At 44.3% G+C, this 18,868-nt stretch overlaps 1 protein-coding gene across 18 annotated transcripts in view; it reads left to right on the top strand.

The window, feature by feature from the left end:
- The window catches only part of cacna1c (calcium channel, voltage-dependent, L type, alpha 1C subunit), a 111,180-nt gene that overhangs the window by 25,890 nt on the left and 66,422 nt on the right, over positions 1–18,868 (top strand). For all 18 annotated transcript variants that reach the window (XM_029825802.1, XM_029825796.1, XM_029825795.1 and 15 more), the window contains 2 exons: positions 6,073–6,511; positions 10,422–10,527. In XM_029825802.1, the coding sequence (XP_029681662.1) occupies positions 6,073–6,511; positions 10,422–10,527 (545 nt within the window). The remainder of the gene's footprint in view (positions 1–6,072; positions 6,512–10,421; positions 10,528–18,868) is intronic.

Here is an 18,868-nt window from a genome sequence, read left to right as displayed (position 1 = left end):
CCCTTTTCTTGGTGAAATTATGTGTTTGGATGCAGGGTTTTTGTGGTTTTTGTACAGTTTAATCAAAGATAAGTTGAATTGTGTGCCTTAGGCCATGTTTCCAGGCCTTATGCTAGGCTAAGCTAATTAGCTTTGGTTAAAATTCAGACTTTTTTTTTAAAAAGTTGCCACTAAACTTAAGTTTGAAATACGCAGACAGACATTTACTCTTCTACTCAGTCCAATATCTGTTTTTGATGTTGTGCGGTTGTGGTGTAAAGGCCTTTGCCAACTCATGGGATTTAAGGGAACTGCTTCCAAATGGAAGTGTACTTTAACACACAGGAAAGCACAGAATCCTCTGAAAAGACAACAGCATGTCAATGCGGTCTGCACTTGCACAAACTTGCTGTGGAGATGTAAACAACCCAGCATGTGTGCCAGACCGAAGCAGACAGATGAACAACACACACCGAGCTGCTTTGGCTCGTTGTCTCCCAGAGGCCAGATGACCAGACATTAGGTTGTTGCCCTGCATGGCACTGACAAAAGAATCAAACCATAATAGTGAAATTAGGCTTCAGACATCCAACAAGCCCAGGAAAGGCACTTGGACTGGAGCTAATGCAGCCACAGCTCTGGCCCAACATTAACCTTGAGGATAAACTATAGCCTGTCTTTGTTATAACACTCATCAGAGTCGTAACTTTTAGGTATTCAGGCTTCATTAAGACCTTCTGTTATCAAAAACATCAGAACCTTTTCCAGAAATCTTCCGCCGAGAACACAAATCAGCGTTCCGGAACCTCGCTGGACTGAGTTTTAAAGGATAGAAAGTCCAGATGACAGTGAGCAATGTGCTATTGAATAAAGAGCACGAATGCATAATTTATATATAATTCCCCTGACATGCTTCTGTCACGTATCGAGGCATGCACATACTGCACACACCCCCTTCCCTCACACACACACACACACACACACACACACACACACACACACACACACACACACACACACACACTCGCCTTCCCACTTCAGCTAGTCTGTGGCCATTTAATGAATAAATCCATATACAATAGGGATTGTATAGGCAGAATGAACAGTGCTGAACAGCATGTGACTCTTGAAATAAATGTGTCAAACCTGTTGCTTTTTCATCATATGAGTGACCTTATTTATAATAAAAGGAGTGTAAATGCGCAACGCTTGCGGCTAAAATAGACCGGACTTAATTGTCATAGTTACAGGTTTGTTTGCTGCTGGACTCCAGAACATTTGACGTGATTTCTTCTTTGTCCGTCCGCCGTGTGGCTTTCACCAAACATTTGATTTTTACTGTGTCACACATTGTCACTGAAAGCTGTACACGTGTGCCACTCATGTTCACATGGGTCAAGCGTGAATGTGTGTGTGTGTGTGCGTGTGTGTGTGTGTGTGTGTGTGTGTGAACCTCAGTGTCAGCACACACTGTAATCATCTGTTTTCGGGGTCATAGATCAAGGAGAGCAGGTGTGTGTGTCTGCACGGGAGCAGGTGCTTGCATGTGTGTGCATGTGCTCTGTGTGTGTGTGAGAGAGGGAGAGAAAGAGGGAGAGAGAGAGAGTGCCTGGTGAGCACCAGGGGCGCAGGTGTGCGTTATGCTCATTCAACCACGTAATATGCACATATGGACAAGGTGAGAGAATACACACACACACACACACACACACACACACACACACACACACACACACAGTTTTAATTTATTTAAGCAGGCTTGAAGACATATATCTCCTCGTACGTCTAGAGTATTTTATAGGATAATCACCTCTAAGTAGGTGTTAGCTGGGGTTTGTTTGTTAGCAAAATAAATTGAAAAGATCATCATCATCGGATTTGTTGGAAATTTTCAGGAAATGTGGACCATGGGACAAGGAACAGATGATTCCATTTTGCCCATATTCCAGACCCCGGATGGACTTTGGGGTCTTCCTTAGATCAAGGCCAGTCAGGGCTTTGATTGTTGCTTCCTGACAACCAGTAGTTCAAATTTGTCCTCTTGGAGGACATTTGAAAACCAGAATGTCTCCCACCCTCAGCAGATTACTGCATGAACTCCTTTTGCTCTCTGCAGAGGGCATCTGGGGCTTTTTAACAATACCAAATGCAAAGGGGTGGGGCTTTGGTACCTTTCACTTCCTCGTTCTGGAGCAAGTTAAACTCATTCTTATGTTAACTTTTTGATATTTTCTCACAGACTAACTAGTTGCCATCAAGGCTCCATTTCACATGTGTGGCGTTCCGAGGTCCACTGCAATGGACGCAATATGCTAAAAACAAAAAATAAGAATTCCAAAATTGTTTTCACTATTCTAATTACATTACAAAGAGAAGAATAAAAAAAAAGAAAAGTAACGTGACAATTTTTTTCCTTGGTAGTCAGGAGGATAAAGCAGCCTACTCTGTCATGGGTCCAGTTATATACATATAGTACAGTTGTTTGTATAGCATATACACTATAGTATAAGATATTGGAAAGTCTGCTGGTTGGTGGAGGTCTGCGCCCTCCTTTTTCAGTCTAAAATGGGTTGCTCGGTGATCACCATACAGCCAGATTTAAATCTGAGCCAGATTTTAAAGTGACGGGCCTGAGCGTGGTATCCTCGTGCACAACACTGCCAATGAAGTAGCTCTTTCTTTCTATAGATAAGAGAAAGATGGCACTGATCGAAAGTGGGAGAGAAGATACTTGTCAGAGAGGGGACTGATGAGGGGATGGGGGACGCAAGAGGGGCGGTGAAGCAAGAGAATACTGTAAAATGGAGAGATGGGGGGTTAGATTGATGGCAGAAAGGAGGAACGGGGCTTGGCTGAAAATGAACTTGTCTATTGCTGGAGAGCCAATGGAGGGAGTGACAGCCATATGGATTAGACAGAAAAACGGGAGTGATGTGGTGGCGGCGGTGTGGAGGGGTGATTGATAATAGACGCAGGGACTCGGAGAGCAGCAGTGTTAAAAAGAGACAGAAAGATACAGCGTTATTGTTTTTAAATTCAACATGCTGCAGGACGGCAATGGACACCAATTCGTGTCTGGTCACGTGACCTTGACTGGCGGACGACTGCCTCATCATCACTTTATCCGCTTTTAGAAAAAGAGAAAAAGAGACCCACAGAAACCAAGCAGGAAGAGCAGGAGATAATGATTTGATTAGACTCATTATTGTGGGTTATCACGTTGAGCCAATTAAAGGAACAGAAAGTCCGCATAATCTTTCAAAACCTGTTGCGGCAGTTTTAATTACATCTCGACTTTGTCCCTGAGAAATCATGAATTGATCTGCAGCGATGATATTTGGCCCGAGGAACGATAACTTCGCTGCACGGCCTTTTATCAGCCGGGAGATAACGGCTCCGCTGACCTGAGTCCCCATCTCACCTCATTAGAGTCACTAATTCGGTCCACACTCGGTGTTACTTCGGATCTACACGCTGGTGTAATTGGAGAAAAGTCCTTGAAACAGGACACATTTCATAGTGTCAAATGGTGAAAATCAATGATTGGTCCCATTTGCGCAACTACGCAAAATGTGATAAACGCCGCCATGATTCACCTTTTATGACAACAGCGGCAATATTTGTCTTCAAACTTTGACGGCGTTGAGAGAAATGATCCAGTATGAAATATTTCCAGCTATAATCTTAAATGATGGAGGGATAAATGATTGGATTAGGCCTTGTCACGAGCGGTTAAGCGCCTTAGCCCTCTGCCCTTTTTTCTGTTAACTCCTCTTTTCATCATTTCCTCCTCTTTTTTTCCAAGATTCCGACCTAACCCCTTGCATCCCTCTTTTCCTCGCCACCCATCTTCTACTTCCGCTGCTATTTTTCTCTCCTTTATCCCTCCCTGTCAGGCTTACGTTTTCCAGAGGCTGCTGCTTTTTAAATAAGGAGCTGCTAATAGAATTATCTTCACCGGCATGGGCTCATCGTGCAACACCCGTGCTCGGCTCTGGCGGACACGCGCGGCTCTTTACTTTCCTCTGCTGCTTTCAGAAAGGGGGCATTTTTGTTCCATCCAAGTAATGACATGCTCCAGTTTGAAACCACAGAGATATTTCCCAAAAGGCACAGCTGCTACTGATAGGTGACTTCACTGCTGGTGAATGCAACAAACACCACCTCGGATGCTATATTTAATGCACTACGCTGCCTCCTCACTGCTGGTTAGTCAGTGTCTTTGCTTTAATAACACCTTTAGGACATTTGTAATTCATTTTCGCTTTGGTGGGAGGTTATTTATGTAGCGCTTTGCAAATTTTTGCCATGAATAAATAAATAATAAAACCAATAATTTTGGTGGTGAGAGTGTGATAGTAATTTTGATTAGATATTAATCAAATGAGGAATACCGGTGGAACCTGATTTGTAAAGCTGGCATCAAGCTACACATGTGGTGTGGGTTGAAAAATTCCATTGTTTAAATTTTGACACCATATTACTTTGGTTTAGGGTTTTTTGGATCATTTGAACTTCTTGGTTAAGATAGTAACAAGATTATTGCACGAGTGGACAACAAAAAGTATGAAACGATCTGAAACCCATCTAATCAGCTGAATGGTGGGATTGGGATCCTGCTGTAAGGACATCTGGGGGTTAAAAATTGTTCTAAGACATATTTAAAGGTAAAAGAAAAATCCCAGGTTTTCTGCCTATAACACTCCTCTCCCTCTCTTTCTGTCCATTCCATCTTGATGTGTTTCCATTTCTACCTCTGTTGGATTAATTATAGACCAAAATGTGTCTATAATCAAAAAATCAATTTCATCAACATCGCTGGTGTCAGTCAGTCGCTGATGTTCAATAAAGCACCAGCTCTTTATACAATTCTAGTAATCTACAATAAGATGAGATGGAAACCTCGCTCCCATGGATACGTGCGCCTGAGAGGATCTTGTTTTAATCTGGCTAAGCATACAGATAATCCATTCCTTTTTACAATACTTTACTCACTCAGTCTTATTGCTGTAATTTGTCAGGGTTATACAACTACGTAATCTCACTGAGGCTTTTGTAATTCTCTCCCTCGTGTCTCTAATATTACCATATTTTTTTTGTATAACCTGCAGTTTTGTACTTGGCTGCAGCTGCTGGATTAATCTGTTTAAATCCGCTGGCTAGTAATTCAGATTTCACATCCTCACTGAACTGTTGTAAATGTCACCTGTAATTTGAATTTATGGGTGAACACCCTGAACGTGGGGCATTTAACATCTTGCTCGTGCAGTGGTGTATTAAAATACTTTGTCATGCCAACTGATTTATCAAATGTCAAGTATGCTTTTGTTGTAACAGTTAAGAAAGCAACAATGCGCCGTTGTAATTTAACTGTATAGCCTTAATTTCAAGGATAATGACTCAGACATTAAAGCAACTGCTGGTCTCATTAGTGGTCTTGTGTGCGTTCAACGGCGTAAACTTTATGGTAAATATTGCTCAAGAAAAATGAGGCGAACCACGATGGTTAGCTTGCGCTTTCTTATCAAATCCGAGCATATTAGCGACTGGTCTCTTCTACAGGAAGATACTTAAACTATAAGAGCTGATATGTTAACAATTTAAAGAGCCTTCAAAGTAAACCGCAGTATAAAAAGTCCCAACGTCGAGCGGCCATGTGCGATGTGTTAAACCAACAAATGAATTGCTTACTGGCTCACGCAGGGGTGGGCAAATCCAGTCCTCAAGGGCCGTATCCAAGCCAAACTTTCTGTCCTACAGGTAAATACTTTCACCTGGGCTTCCATTTACCTTGGTGAAAGCAGTTTCAAAACCTGGCTGGATTTCAGCCTTCATGGATTGGATTTGCCCATCAGAGGAGGTCAAATCCATTCCTCGAGAGTTGGATTCAAGCCAGGCAGGAAATGCTTTCACCAAGGTAAATGAAACCCCAGGTGAAAGTGTTTACCTGTAGGACAGAAAGTCTGGCTTGGATACGGCCCTCGATGCCCACCCCGGCTAACGGATGTGATTTAGTAACTTCCTGACATCTAACCGGCGTTGTTTGACATTAACTTTATTTCTTTTCCTCTTCTCATTCCCGTCTCTCTCCAGGCTCCGACTATTCTCCCCCTCCCCCGCTTCCTCGGCCTCCTCCCCAAGGCCTTACCAATGAGCACAGTGGCGGCGTCAGCCACGGCGACCACGATGGAAGGGGAGGAGGAGGAGGCGTCAATCACGGGCTGGGCGTGGTGGGCTTGGCCCCTGAGCATATTCCCACACCAGGGGCAGCGCTGAGCTGGCAAGCAGCCATCGATGCGGCGCGACAGGCGAAGATGATGGGGAACGCTGCATCGAGTGGAGGTGCGGGGCTCGGGTCGGGAGGGGGCGGGCCCATCTCCACGGCCAGTTCCACGCAAAGGAAGAGACAGCACTACAGCTCAAAGCCCAAGAAACCGACCACGACCACCGCCACGAGGCCGCCACGGGCACTGCTGTGCCTAACGCTCAAGAACCCCATCCGCAGGGCCTGCATCAGCATCGTGGAGTGGAAGTATCCTTTAGGAACGATGGCTGTTCGGCGCTCGTCCCAGAGAAATGACCCAAAATGTGTCCACATGGCATCTTTCTGTAGCAGCAATGATTGAGGGATGCATGTGGGAAAATGGATGTGAAGAAAAGAGCGCGTGAGGGACGCAGCATGTAAACAACTCAGGCTTGCCTCACACTTCCTCTCTCATTCCTAATCATTTTTTCCTCGCCACAATTCTCTCCACTCTGCTCACCGGTCCTAATCCTTTCTCCCCTTCATCTGGACGTCCTTTTCCTCCCCCCGTCCCCCCTCTTTCATCATTCATTCTTTTCTCACAGGAGGGGGGGTGAAACAAATTGCGTAATTTCTGAGCCTCTTTCACACCTCTCCCCAGCATGTCTCACCCCAAAGCTCTATTCCAGCTGCTGTCATCCCCTTTTCCCAAGGTCTCCCTTCCTCCTTTACTTCCTCACCTTCCCTCTCTCGGTTATTATCACTCTCTCCTCCTTGAGTCCCTTCACATCCCTTCATTCCTGATATTCCTCCTGCATTTTCTCCCCCTTTTGGTTTTATTTTATTAAGATGCGGAACATAACGATTTGGTCTTCCCACAGGATGAGGTAGAGAGCAGGCTCCTGAGCGCCAGTTTCACGTTCTCCTGGGAGGGAGACGGGATTTGGCAGGACTTGGGGTGGAAACGTGAAGGGCAGGGATGCGGTTTTGGTTGACAGGAGAGATGATGGAGCTGAGTGGCTGAGAAGGGAATGCGGGATCGAGGGGAGGACGGCGGAGGTAAACAAGAAAAAATGCAGCACAGGAGGGAGGGCAAATAATGATGGAGGGGAGGAGTTGTTAGGAAAGAGAAACGGATCCAAGCGGGTTGTTGCCTCCAGACAGCGCATCTGCTTCTAAAACATCCTGTCTCATATCTTATAGAATCTACGGCATCCACCCAAAACGTGCTGCCGGGGCTAATATCTACCCACAGAAATGACATAAATGTATCCATTAGTTTCAGTTTACATCTAAAGTGGGCTCCTTGGGTCAGACAGACCATATATGCGCGCACAACTCCCAGCACATCAATGATTTATTGCTGTGTTTTAATTGTGCACATTAAGGAAAACATGTTGTCCCTTTAGAAGCCAGCTTGTCATTTTTCTAGTAAAAACTCGCTCTATCACAGTCGTGACGCCCCAGACACGCCCGCGGTTAACGACCTGAGTCACAGCATGTGTGGTGGAAATTGGACCTGGCGAATCCCTTAATGCCTCAGATTGTACTTCCGACCAGGATCACAACCGTAATCAGTTCATCAGCGAGTCATTCATCTCTGTCAAAGATGGATCCCAAGCATTAAATCTCATTTTAATTCAGAATCCTAATGTAATACCCTAATCATCTATCTATCTATCTATCTATCTATCTATCTATCTATCTATCTATCTATCTATCTATCTATCTATCTATCTATCTATCTATCTATCTATCTATCTATCTATCTATCTATCTATCTATCTATCTATCTATCTCACAGTATTTAATAAAAATAAAGGGCGATTTAACCTTATAAGACAGAGGACAAGAGATCGCTGATGGGGGGAAGCATCAATATATACCATCCCTCAGGGTTGCCAGGACATTTGTATCCATTGACTGCTGAGCGTTCAGCCCATTACCCACAATTCCCAGAATCATTTGTTTTAACAGCCCTTAAAGAAGCGAGTTTTAGAGGAAGAGAGCAAAATTGGGTTATTGTATTGGAGGCCAAAAGAAATACCTAAAAAAGTGAAGCTGGAGAAAGATCTGGATTGCATCTAAGCCCCACCCTTAACTTTTGCATGGCCTTTAAATCAGCAGATCATTGTTGTTTAAATGCAGCATTACATAATGTGTGTGTGTGTGTGTGTGTGTGTGTGTGCCCCCTGTATTTAGCAGGTCTCTAGAGATTGCAGATTTGAAATCTTCCTCTTGTCCTTCTCTGTTACCATGACAACAGCTGCTACTACTCTCAACAGGTCAATAAGACCTGTCTGAGCCATGCGCGCTCACGCGCCCACCCTGAAACACACCTAAACACACATGTGTATAATCAGAACATTAGGAATAGAGACGAAACTGCTTAAACTGCTGTGCTGATGTTATTATTGGCAGCACTGCACAGCCTGGCGTTCCTGTTGGACTGTCCCCCAACTGTCCTACAGCAGCAGTGGCTTTCCAATCACGTTGAGGGCAGTGGACCTCCGAGCTCCAGATGAATCTAAAGTGTGTTTCTGTGGGTCTTCTCCAGCCTGTCGCCTGTGTTAATGCGTCCTCTCTATGAGGATGTGTGATTAACTTTGATGCATGACAGCCTCTTGCTGAATGAGCTGAATGATCTTGTGGTTGCTGATGCTCAAGGGTAAACCCTCACTACAAACACAAACATTAAGTCCAAGATTCTTTTTGTTTTTTAATCATTTTGTTCCCCATATATCCATCAAAATGGAAGGCTGGCCTGTCTATATGGCAGCCGCACACAGTCTGTTTCTAGGTAATAAAGTTAAATTTGTTAAGTTGGGCTTTTCTTTCAACTGCATCTTGCTTGTTTATTTATTGAGACACATCTGTTGCGACTCTACCATTTAAGTTCAAATAAAAGAGCAGACTACCCCCCCCTCTGGACCACCATGTAGCCTTGTTTGGGAAGTAACTGATGCGTGGTAGTAAAAGTGGTGGACTTCTCCAGTCGAGTTCCCACAAGGTGGATTCATCCGATCAGTGGTTGATAGACCCCATAGCCAGGCTCTTCCCTACTCAGACTGGTCAAATATTCAGTGTTAAAAACAACAAAGCAGTTCAAAGCCATCATTTAGTGTCTATTGCAGGGTAATGCCATAAAAAACCCGATTATCAGTGATTGTGTGCAGCCATTGTTCTTTCAGAAGTGTCCTTCCAACGTCCTCTTCCAATTGTGCTGCAATGAGGAGGGTAAACAACTGAATGTGGAATGCTCGCATTCATGTAATGCCAGCTTAAAGTTTACATCTGTATGCTGGTTGTTTGTCTTTTGAATTGGAGGTCCTGACAGCGGCACTCATCGGCACAGCGCTGTTTATGTTACGCCACAAGATCTGGAGTCTAGACCCCCTCTGAAACGCCGCCAAGAGGCAGGAGGGAAAGGAGAAGAAAGGCCCGGGAGAATGGAGGAGGGAGGGAAAGGAGTCGGGGGAAGGTGACAGCAGTGGCAGTTTGTAATTGTGATGAAGAAAACCAGACCTCCTTTATCTCTCCTTCACATTCCCTCCCTTTCTCCTTCGCCATTCTCGCCTCGCGTCCCTCGCTCTTCCTGCTCACGCTCTGTAGCCAAAAATAATGAGGTCACTCCCCTCTCAAGGACCGTTCCATATAAAACCTCTCCTCTTCCCTTCTCCCGAATACTCACTCTTCCTTTATCTACATCCCATCTTCCACGCGACAGGCCTGGTCCTCGCCGCTCCCATATTTGGGCATGCTCTGTCTCTCGGTGCCCCCGTACACACACGCAGACACACACACACACACACACACACACACACACTCCTGAGTCACCCAATATGTGTTATTGTTAACGAACAGGCAAACTCGCCAGCCTGGATGTCTCTTTTGTGTACACTAAACTCCAGCGTGTGTGTATATACCCCCGCTTGTGACAGCTCCTATTAGCATGTTCAAAAATAACATTTCCGAGTTCTATTTTTGGAGCCCAGAAATCAAAGTCTGAGCGATTTTGAACTCCATATTGTCGTGCGCATCGATTTATACAAGGCGCTAAAAACCAAAAGCACCCAGTGGGCACGTGGACGTGTCAGAGCCAGCCAGAAGGCGCTTGGGTCAGCTTGCTGATACCCTGGTCTTGTGTTTGTTAAATGTTCTAGCTCCTGCTCTTTATGTTCCTCAACCCTCCGCTCAGACCATTTGAGATCATCATCCTGATGACCATCTTTGCCAACTGTGTGGCCTTAGCCGTCTACATCCCTTTCCCCGAAGATGACTCGAACGCCACCAACTCCAACCTGGTGAGTAATCTGCAGGATAAAACCTCCAGTCCGCGTGAACCCGCCGGTACGGGAGCCTGGCTGGAAGCAGCTTTTATCACGTTTATATGGAAATTCTTCATCTGTCTGTACATTTCCAGCTGTTTCTACCTTATTTGCTATACGCTGGTGAGAAGATGGCGTTCAAATAGCAACATTAGCTAAACACTATTATTACAGCCTACTATACGACCAGTGTGGCATCCATAAGATGCTCTTTGCTGCATTTTCACGAAGGGGGTCAATGTCAGGGCTTTAAATCAATATTATTACGTCTATCTCTTCCCTGTTATGTGTGTGTTTGTCAGCTTACAGCTATATTTTGCTGAATTAGTGTGACGAGGTCACTAATCCCTCTGTGTTCCTTGAACATCTGTCACTGTCTGTCCTTCTCTTTAAGAATGGCTTTGCCACATTTCATTCCTGGGAGCTTATGTTGAAGGTTTACAGATTACTTGTGGTGTGTGGCGAGGGTGACAGGTCATGGCGGCGGCGGCATGGCCAAGCTCCAGATTTTGAGACTTTTGTTAGTATTAAACAGGTTTTTATCACGATAAGGGCAAAAGGGAGCGTGAAAACATCACACCAACAAGCTTCTTTTCTTTTTTTGCAAGGCTTGCGTGTTAGATATGCGACTTTGCGCGTTTCTTCTGGTTTGTTTTACTGTGTCATCACTTGCTGGTTTCTCCCTCAGTGACATGTTGTCAGAGCAGGTTCATGAGTCATTGGACGAGTAAATAGAGCTGAAAGAGGACAGCTGTTTCCCGCTTTATCTGTCCATCGCTCACTCTGCGGAACTCCCTTGCTGCATTCTGTCAAAGGAATAAATACACCAATTACTGTATTGTCTTTCCTATAGCAAAGCCTGTGTGGTAGTAAATAAAGTCACCATAAGACTAACCAAGCAAAGATGTTTAATTTTATACTTCCTGTTTAGTTCCTAGCCCAAGAAAATTATGTAAGAATGTTTTTCACCTGAGATTATTCTTCGTTTTGTTTTGAACGTTATTGTCAAAGGTGCTACTTGGCTCATCGGTGCATTCTGCTTTTGTTTTGTGTTATAGATCGCACAAAATAGAAAATAAAAAATTCTACTGCTTGTTAATCCAGCCTTTATTCTGTCAGGGACTTTGAGGGCCCTGATAAATGATTGCACTGACTCTTGGGCATGCACGCTCACGGACAACAACCAGCGACAGCCAGACTCAAACCTGCTGTGATTGTGCACCAAGCGTCACACTATTGTCACCTGGAAATCCTGTTAAGCATCATTATTGCTGATGGGATTTAGTTTGGGGGTACATATGCGCTTGTGCATGCGGGTGTTATTGTCTCTATCATCAGGGCTTCTCCAAGTGCTTTGATTAGCTAATTGCTAATTTGTGAGAGTACAATTTGTCAACCTGAAAGCATTGTTATTGATCGGGTCGGATGAGGAAGAAGATGATGAATAAGGATAAAGAGAGGATAAAGGAAATCTAAAAGCGGAATAGATGAGGGAAAGTGTGTGTTAGAGAGGGTACGCAGTTGTTGTAACAGGTAAATGACTGGTGTGATAATGCTGTGCAACCAATAAAACGTCCCTGTGACACCTTAGGCCGCTGTCACACCTTAGTTCCTACACTTCCTTCTTCTGTAACCATGGACAGATGAGGAGCATCGCTACGGTTACCATATCCATGACAACCTCTCTCGGCTGCTATTATTGGGCTTGTTGTCAAGGAGAGAGAGCAGCACATTATGGGATGCAGACCGAAATAGAAATCTTGTACTAGAAGCAATATGACAGAACTCGAGTATTACATAAGAAAGACTTGTGAAAACCTTGTGATGGGGGAGTTCCGTATTGATTCTAAAGCTCTTCTCAAAGGGCCAGAGGTAGATGTTAAGAACATCTTCAGGATTTTGAACCACACTCATGATGAGCTTTAGCAGAAGATAAAACCTGCAAATGATTATCAGTGGGAGGAAATGTGATGGCAGAACACCAGGCCCATATTGTTCTTAATGACAGGTTTGTAGCGACGGAATGGAAAGGTGACGCCAGACATAACTTTTAAGAGTGTGAGGATAATGTCCGGAGAATTGGCAACGTTGCCTAGAGTAAAAAGTTCACGTATGGCTCAGTTCTCCCAAACTGCACCAGGAAATATGCAGCAAAATAAGATTGCTTTATTTGACAAAGAGCATTCCAGGATACTTTTGATGGGAAAAGCAGGGTGCTGCTGACGCACAGCGGGACACACCCATCAGTTGTGCAGCAAGTCCCTTCACTCAGTCGTGGGAAGCTTTGCCAAAAAATGGAATTACCACTCTCAAGGTCTCTCTCTGCCCCCTCAACAAGAGACGTGCTCATGGCGTGCCCATTGAATGAATTAGCACGCGTGCTGTAGCAATGTTAGCATCACGTGCACATGGGTTAAGGGCCTAGTCTGTAAGAGATAAACGAACATTTGACATTTAAAATTCACCCAAAATCAGTTCAGATATGAACCTTATAAGACAGAGATCTTTTGGCTGCACCAGTGACATTCAAGGCGTGTCCCATTTAAATAGTGTGAAAATTCACATAAGCAGATGTGTTTTTTATGTATAATATAAAATGAGAAATAGGTTTCGCACCTATATAACACGCCATTTGCTCTATGTTTCTCTAAATCTCACCAGACGTCTACTCTCACCGGCCAGCCGTCCTATCTCTCTCCTCATCATTTCTGCTGTAGAGGATCACGTTAACATGCCGTTCCTTTGGGTGCTACTCTCCTGGTTGCTAGGAACGTCTATTTATAGACGGGCAGGAACGATCCGCATCTATTCACTTATCTAAACAAAGTCGGTCTGCGTTTCTAGTTTGTGTGTGTGTGTGTGTGTGTGTGTGTGTGTGTGTGTGTGTGTGTGTGTGTGTGTGCATCTCCGACTGGACAACAGTTGGAATGCAGCCAATTATAGTGTATCTGGATAAGGCTGGAGGGCCATCGTCTGCTGTGCGACAAAAGGTAGAATGGAATTTAATGTTTAAAATCCATTTTTATCGGACTTTATATCCACAATGTATGAATAAACAGACCGCTGTCTGCTGGTGTGGCCTCCGGTGCAGCAGCAGTTGACAATAACAGGAGTGTTCCTCCTCACAGATGGGCAAACGTCACAACTTTTGCCGCTTCCGATCATGCTGCAGCCTGGGGAGTCATTATGTGGGAATTATAACTGCCACTCCCCTGCTCAGCTCCGCGAAGAAATAAGGAATACCACAGACGCCTCGTCTGCTGCAGACGTGGTTGCTTTCCAAGTGCAGACGTTACGACTTCCCGACGCTGGGGTCTGGAGCTGATTCCTATATCGCGCAATTTGGATCGAAGTATAGTCGGCATTTCATCAAGGTTTCCTACTTAAATGGAAGTGTAAGATAAGAATCATGAGTGCTTCTGTCTGCACGGCCTAATTGAGTAATAATACCATGGATCACTTAGGATTGAGCAGGTGATTGTTTTGTGGATTTCAAATTAGATTTAAAAAAAAAATCTACTGGTGAAAAGCACTCTGTAACTTGAGCTCACTGCCCCAAATGAGATAATGGCTCGTGGTTTTTACAGGAAATATAATCTGAATCACTCTTTGATACAGCTGTATTGGTTGCCACCATAAATGGGGCTTTATCTTGTTCTTCTCCTCCTTCCTGCTTCGGTGTTTGAGCTGTTTTGGTGGCGAATGCTTCCACCATCTCTTCTTCTGTTGTCTTCTAATTAGTCTCCTCAGGTGAAACAGCGGCAGCCTTTGATCCCCTGACCTCTCTTGCTTTGATCTCTTTCACGTCCTCTTGTCTTTCCTTCAAATTTGTGTTACTTTTACTGGCAAAAAGACCTTTTCTGCCTGCCAATCTATACTAAATGTCTGCCAAGCCTGCAGACCAGTGTGATAGACTGTGTTTCTATATATTTATGCGTGGGTGAGCATATACAGGATATATGGGTTGTGTATTGAGTCGGAACTTGAGTTAGCAGGCTAAAATAATTCAGTCCTCCTATAGGGTGGAAGAATGATTACATATATTACATAACTGTGTTATGTTCTAGTAATGCTGAGGTGCATTTGTGGCCATTTGAATGTGCTGTAGCTCCAGGTGTTGGTGGGGGGAGGCCAATGAGAGAGTGCAGGATATTTTTACTGAGCTAAAAAAGTCCACCTCTGCCTCACATTACTCGACCCACATTACTGCTCCCACAGAGCGGAGATGGAAAGACAGAGCCGCGCCGATCCATCACTGACAGCCAAGGTTCTCAGCGCAACGTCTCCGCAGGAAGTGATGTCACTCATCTCCACCTTCTTTTATAGGATTACAAAGGCAGCTAATGTATAAGATCATGGTTTTATTCTTTGAAAGCCATTTCATGACTTTTTTTATTCTGAAATACTGTTTTTACTGTATATTTCCAGTCATTTGTGGTTATCGACCTCAGATAAGTCTGGATAAGTAAAAGATTTAAAGTGTTTATTGTCATATGTACAGGAGAAACATGCTTCCCTGCAGAGCCAATTCTTTGCTCACCATAATAAATGCCAGAAATGAAGATTAGATAACTAATTATGTATTTCATTGCATTTTGTTGGACAGATAAAGCACACATATTATTACTGTGGCAGTTTTCTCTAACTGTTTGATTAAATGTTTAGCACTAAAATTAAGATTCCTAACAGCCGTCTCTTCATGCCATATGTTGGTCTTTGCATGCCTTATATTGCACATAAAAGGGTAGTCTTCCTATTTGTACCTTTGTAATGGAAAATCCATGCTAATTATTCCAGATCATCTCACTAGTGGCATAGCTGAGGCACGTACGTGCACATACAACAACTAGCTAATAGCGCAAACACCAGAGCCGAGGCAACAAAGGTAATGAAAGTTCATCGTGGATCCCTGGGCAAATTAGAGCAGCAAACAGGTGTAATGTGTACTTAGAGTGTGTAGGTGTCCATGTGTATTTGTCATTTCAGGCTAATATTTGGCTAGCTATAAAAGCCTGCTGTGACATCAGCAGAGGAGTAAACCGAGCTGCTCATTAGCTGACAAGACCCCATCAGTCCTCCCGGAACTTGAATGGACAAGATGTCATTTAGTTCTTTTTAGTACACGACTGTAAAAAACTACTCAGGTGCTAAATTGCAGGACCTTTTTTTTGCTGCACAAGGCAACAAGAAGAAGTTTAAGGAGACCCGCACGGCACTGTATTAAATGTCCTTTGCTCTGATGTTTCAATAAACAGCCTTCTAGTGGGGCCAAAAAGCCAAAAGCCTTGTGAGTGCCCTTAGACCAAGTAAATAAATAATAAACAGAATCCCAGGAGCAGCAACATCCGTTGCTCACTGAATTATTGTTGCATTGTCATGCCTACGGGTTGTGTTAGGGAGAATTAGCAGTCGTGTTGGTGTGGCATTCACTGACATTTAGCCATCTGGTCTGGGATCTGACAGTCTCTCCGTCTCCCTCACACTCACACTCACACACGCACACACACACACACACACACACACATGGCCTTACAATATACATTATGGCTTTATAGAATGTTTCCCCCTGCTTTATGATTTGTATTGGTTTTCTTAATATAAATTTATTTTGGTTTTTTTTTTATCATTCTCTTGTAGCACCTTTACCCTTTTCACTTTTTTAGGCACCATGCAACACATGAGCGAGAGACAGAGAAAGCAAGAAAGAGAGGGGATAATATATAGCATGAGAAAATAGGCTTTTAATTGAATTACTTCGGAGGGCTAAACACAGGTAAGGGCCGTATTCTCGTATTGATCCCCATTAAAGCGTCAGCCGCCACAAAGGATGTGTACATCAAGAGAAGAACCCGCAGATTGATCTCTCTCGTTGGGGAAGAACCCTTGCTGATATGACAGATTGCTTTCGGGGGAAATAATAGAAAGCTATCCAAGATTACAAAGAGTCCAAAAAATAAAATACAAAGCTTGTGAAAACCACTATTGGAGGTGTCATGTAGGTTTTTACAAATCTGACTGCAGATTGGGGCAGGGAACACTCTCCACATATTTAATTTCATCGTTAAAGCTGAGCTAACATGCCGTCAGCAGCTGAAATATTTGCTTTATTATGATGAGTCATCTGTGCGTAACGCTGAATTCACATGAAAGGACGATTGTCTGGAACTCACTCTTGGTCGGGATCAGCAGGGAGGCCTTGTTAACTCTGAGAAACCGGGCTGGTAACACATGAGAGGCTCCCAGTTTGAGTTATGCTTGCTAGCAGCAGCGTGACAGGCTTAAAGTTTCTGAACCTCGGTTGTAGAAGCACTGAGTCAGTGCAGCGTGACTAACGTGGTACCTACACAGCAGTTATGAGATCTCCATCCATGAGTGTGAAACGTGTGTGTGTGTGTGTATGATGAAAACCTACAGGCTCACATGTGGCCACGTGTGCGTATCTGGATCACTGACCAGTCTGATTCTGTCTCTCCTTCCCATCACCTCTTTCTTCGATGTCCTCCTGGTTGGTAGGACATCCATCAGGTGTGTGTGTGTGCATGTGTGCAACATCCCTCTGCTGCACCCCCTCCTGCTCCTGGGAGGTGACCCAGTTTCCCATGATCCAATGCGGCTGCTTCTGCTGCGTTGTTGCCGTAGCAATATTGTGCGGTGCTTTAATTCCGACTGTGACTGCGCCATGAATAATGAATAGAGAGAGTGACAGAGTATCAGACAGAGGGGCTGTGTCTCCGTGTGTGTGTGTGTGTGTGTGTGTGTGTGAGAGAGAGAGAGAGAGAGAGAGAGAGAGAGAGAGAGAGAGAGAGAGAGAGAGAGAGAGAGAGAGAGAGAGAGAGAGATCAGTAAAAGAGAAACAAAAATCCAAAAATATAAGTGAAAATATGGTGGGGGCATGAAGCTGTACAGAAATAACCCTCAGTATTGATCCTATTATAAGAACATCACATATGGGATGCTGCTATCATCAAACCACCAAGGGGAAAACTCTCATTTGAATGTTAAGTAATTTCTCATGTGATAAATCTGAGAATGAGACCAACAAAAAGTGTGTGTTTGTGTGTGCGCACACACGTGTGTGTGTGTGTGTGTGTGTGTGTGTGTGTGTGTGTGTGTGTGTGTGTAGGTGGTCTTGTACCAGCAACATATGGAGGACTCGATTGAGCCTAGTATTTTACGAGCAAAGTGAGGACATTTTGGGTGTTCAGGGGTTAAGACCTGGCATTGGGGTCGGGGGTTACAGTTTGGCCTGGGTCAAAGGTCAGGGTTAGGTGTGCACGTTTGACATTTCGTCCTCTCAGTGGTAGAACCGTTTGATGTGTGCAGGTAATCTCATCCGGTGCTGACCACAGCAGACACCTGTTGAGCAGCACTTAAGCTGTCACACACACACACACACACACACACACACACACACACACACACACACACACCCACACACACACACTCTCTCTCTCTTTTTTGGGTGCATTAGCCCACACAGAGGGGGCAAAGAAGAGATGGACACCAGTTGCCAAGCCGTCAATCTCATACTTTCTTTGCACATCAGTGATTTTACACAGTCACTCTCCCTCTCTCTCTCTCTCTCCCACACACACACATACACACATGCACAATATACAAGCCTTCCTCTGAAGTGTCCGCGCAGCCCTTTGTACTCCAGAGCTGGAAGGTAATGGTGGCGTGCATGTTTGCTCGATAAAAGAAAGGCGAGCAGAAAAAGCTGTGCGGCATGTAAACAAGCAGCCATGCTTGCTGAGCGGATGTTGTGGGAGTTGCAAACACGTTCTGCCCCTCTGTTTTCCTGTAGTAAACGTTCCAGTTTGTTAATTGCCCATGCTCGCATCCTAAAGAGGCAGCTGTTAAGTTGTAATGACTTTCAAACCAAGAAAAGGGGACGGAGGCTGATTCGCACGGGTGATTGCCATCCGACACCATTTCACACCGAGCAAATCCGCCCACAAAAATAAGAGCGATGGAATTTGTAATGCGTGATTCAACCCTTCTTGTTTAGCTTTTAATCAAGTACAACTCAGAGAAATAGTTGAGCAACTTTATAAAAATTACTAACTTGTGCGTCGGTTTGTCTCCTGGGATTAAATGTTTGATTTTCAACCAAGAACTGATATTTAAAGTCATGAACAGCAACAAAAAGGTGTCGCAGTTGAATTTCCACCTTCTCTTATTGTTCTCCTCAACCCTCCTCTTCCTCTAAAGGACCTGAGCTGCAACACACGTGCTGCACACACGCGTTACGCTCCTTTTCACACACTTTCGTAGCACACGGTTCAGGAGGCTAGCCCATGTACGACTCCACATG

This window comes from Takifugu rubripes, chromosome 18, assembly GCF_901000725.2.
Source record: "Takifugu rubripes chromosome 18, fTakRub1.2, whole genome shotgun sequence".
Lineage (NCBI taxonomy): Eukaryota > Metazoa > Chordata > Actinopteri > Tetraodontiformes > Tetraodontidae > Takifugu > Takifugu rubripes.
This window is presented reverse-complemented; position numbering and strand designations above follow the sequence as displayed.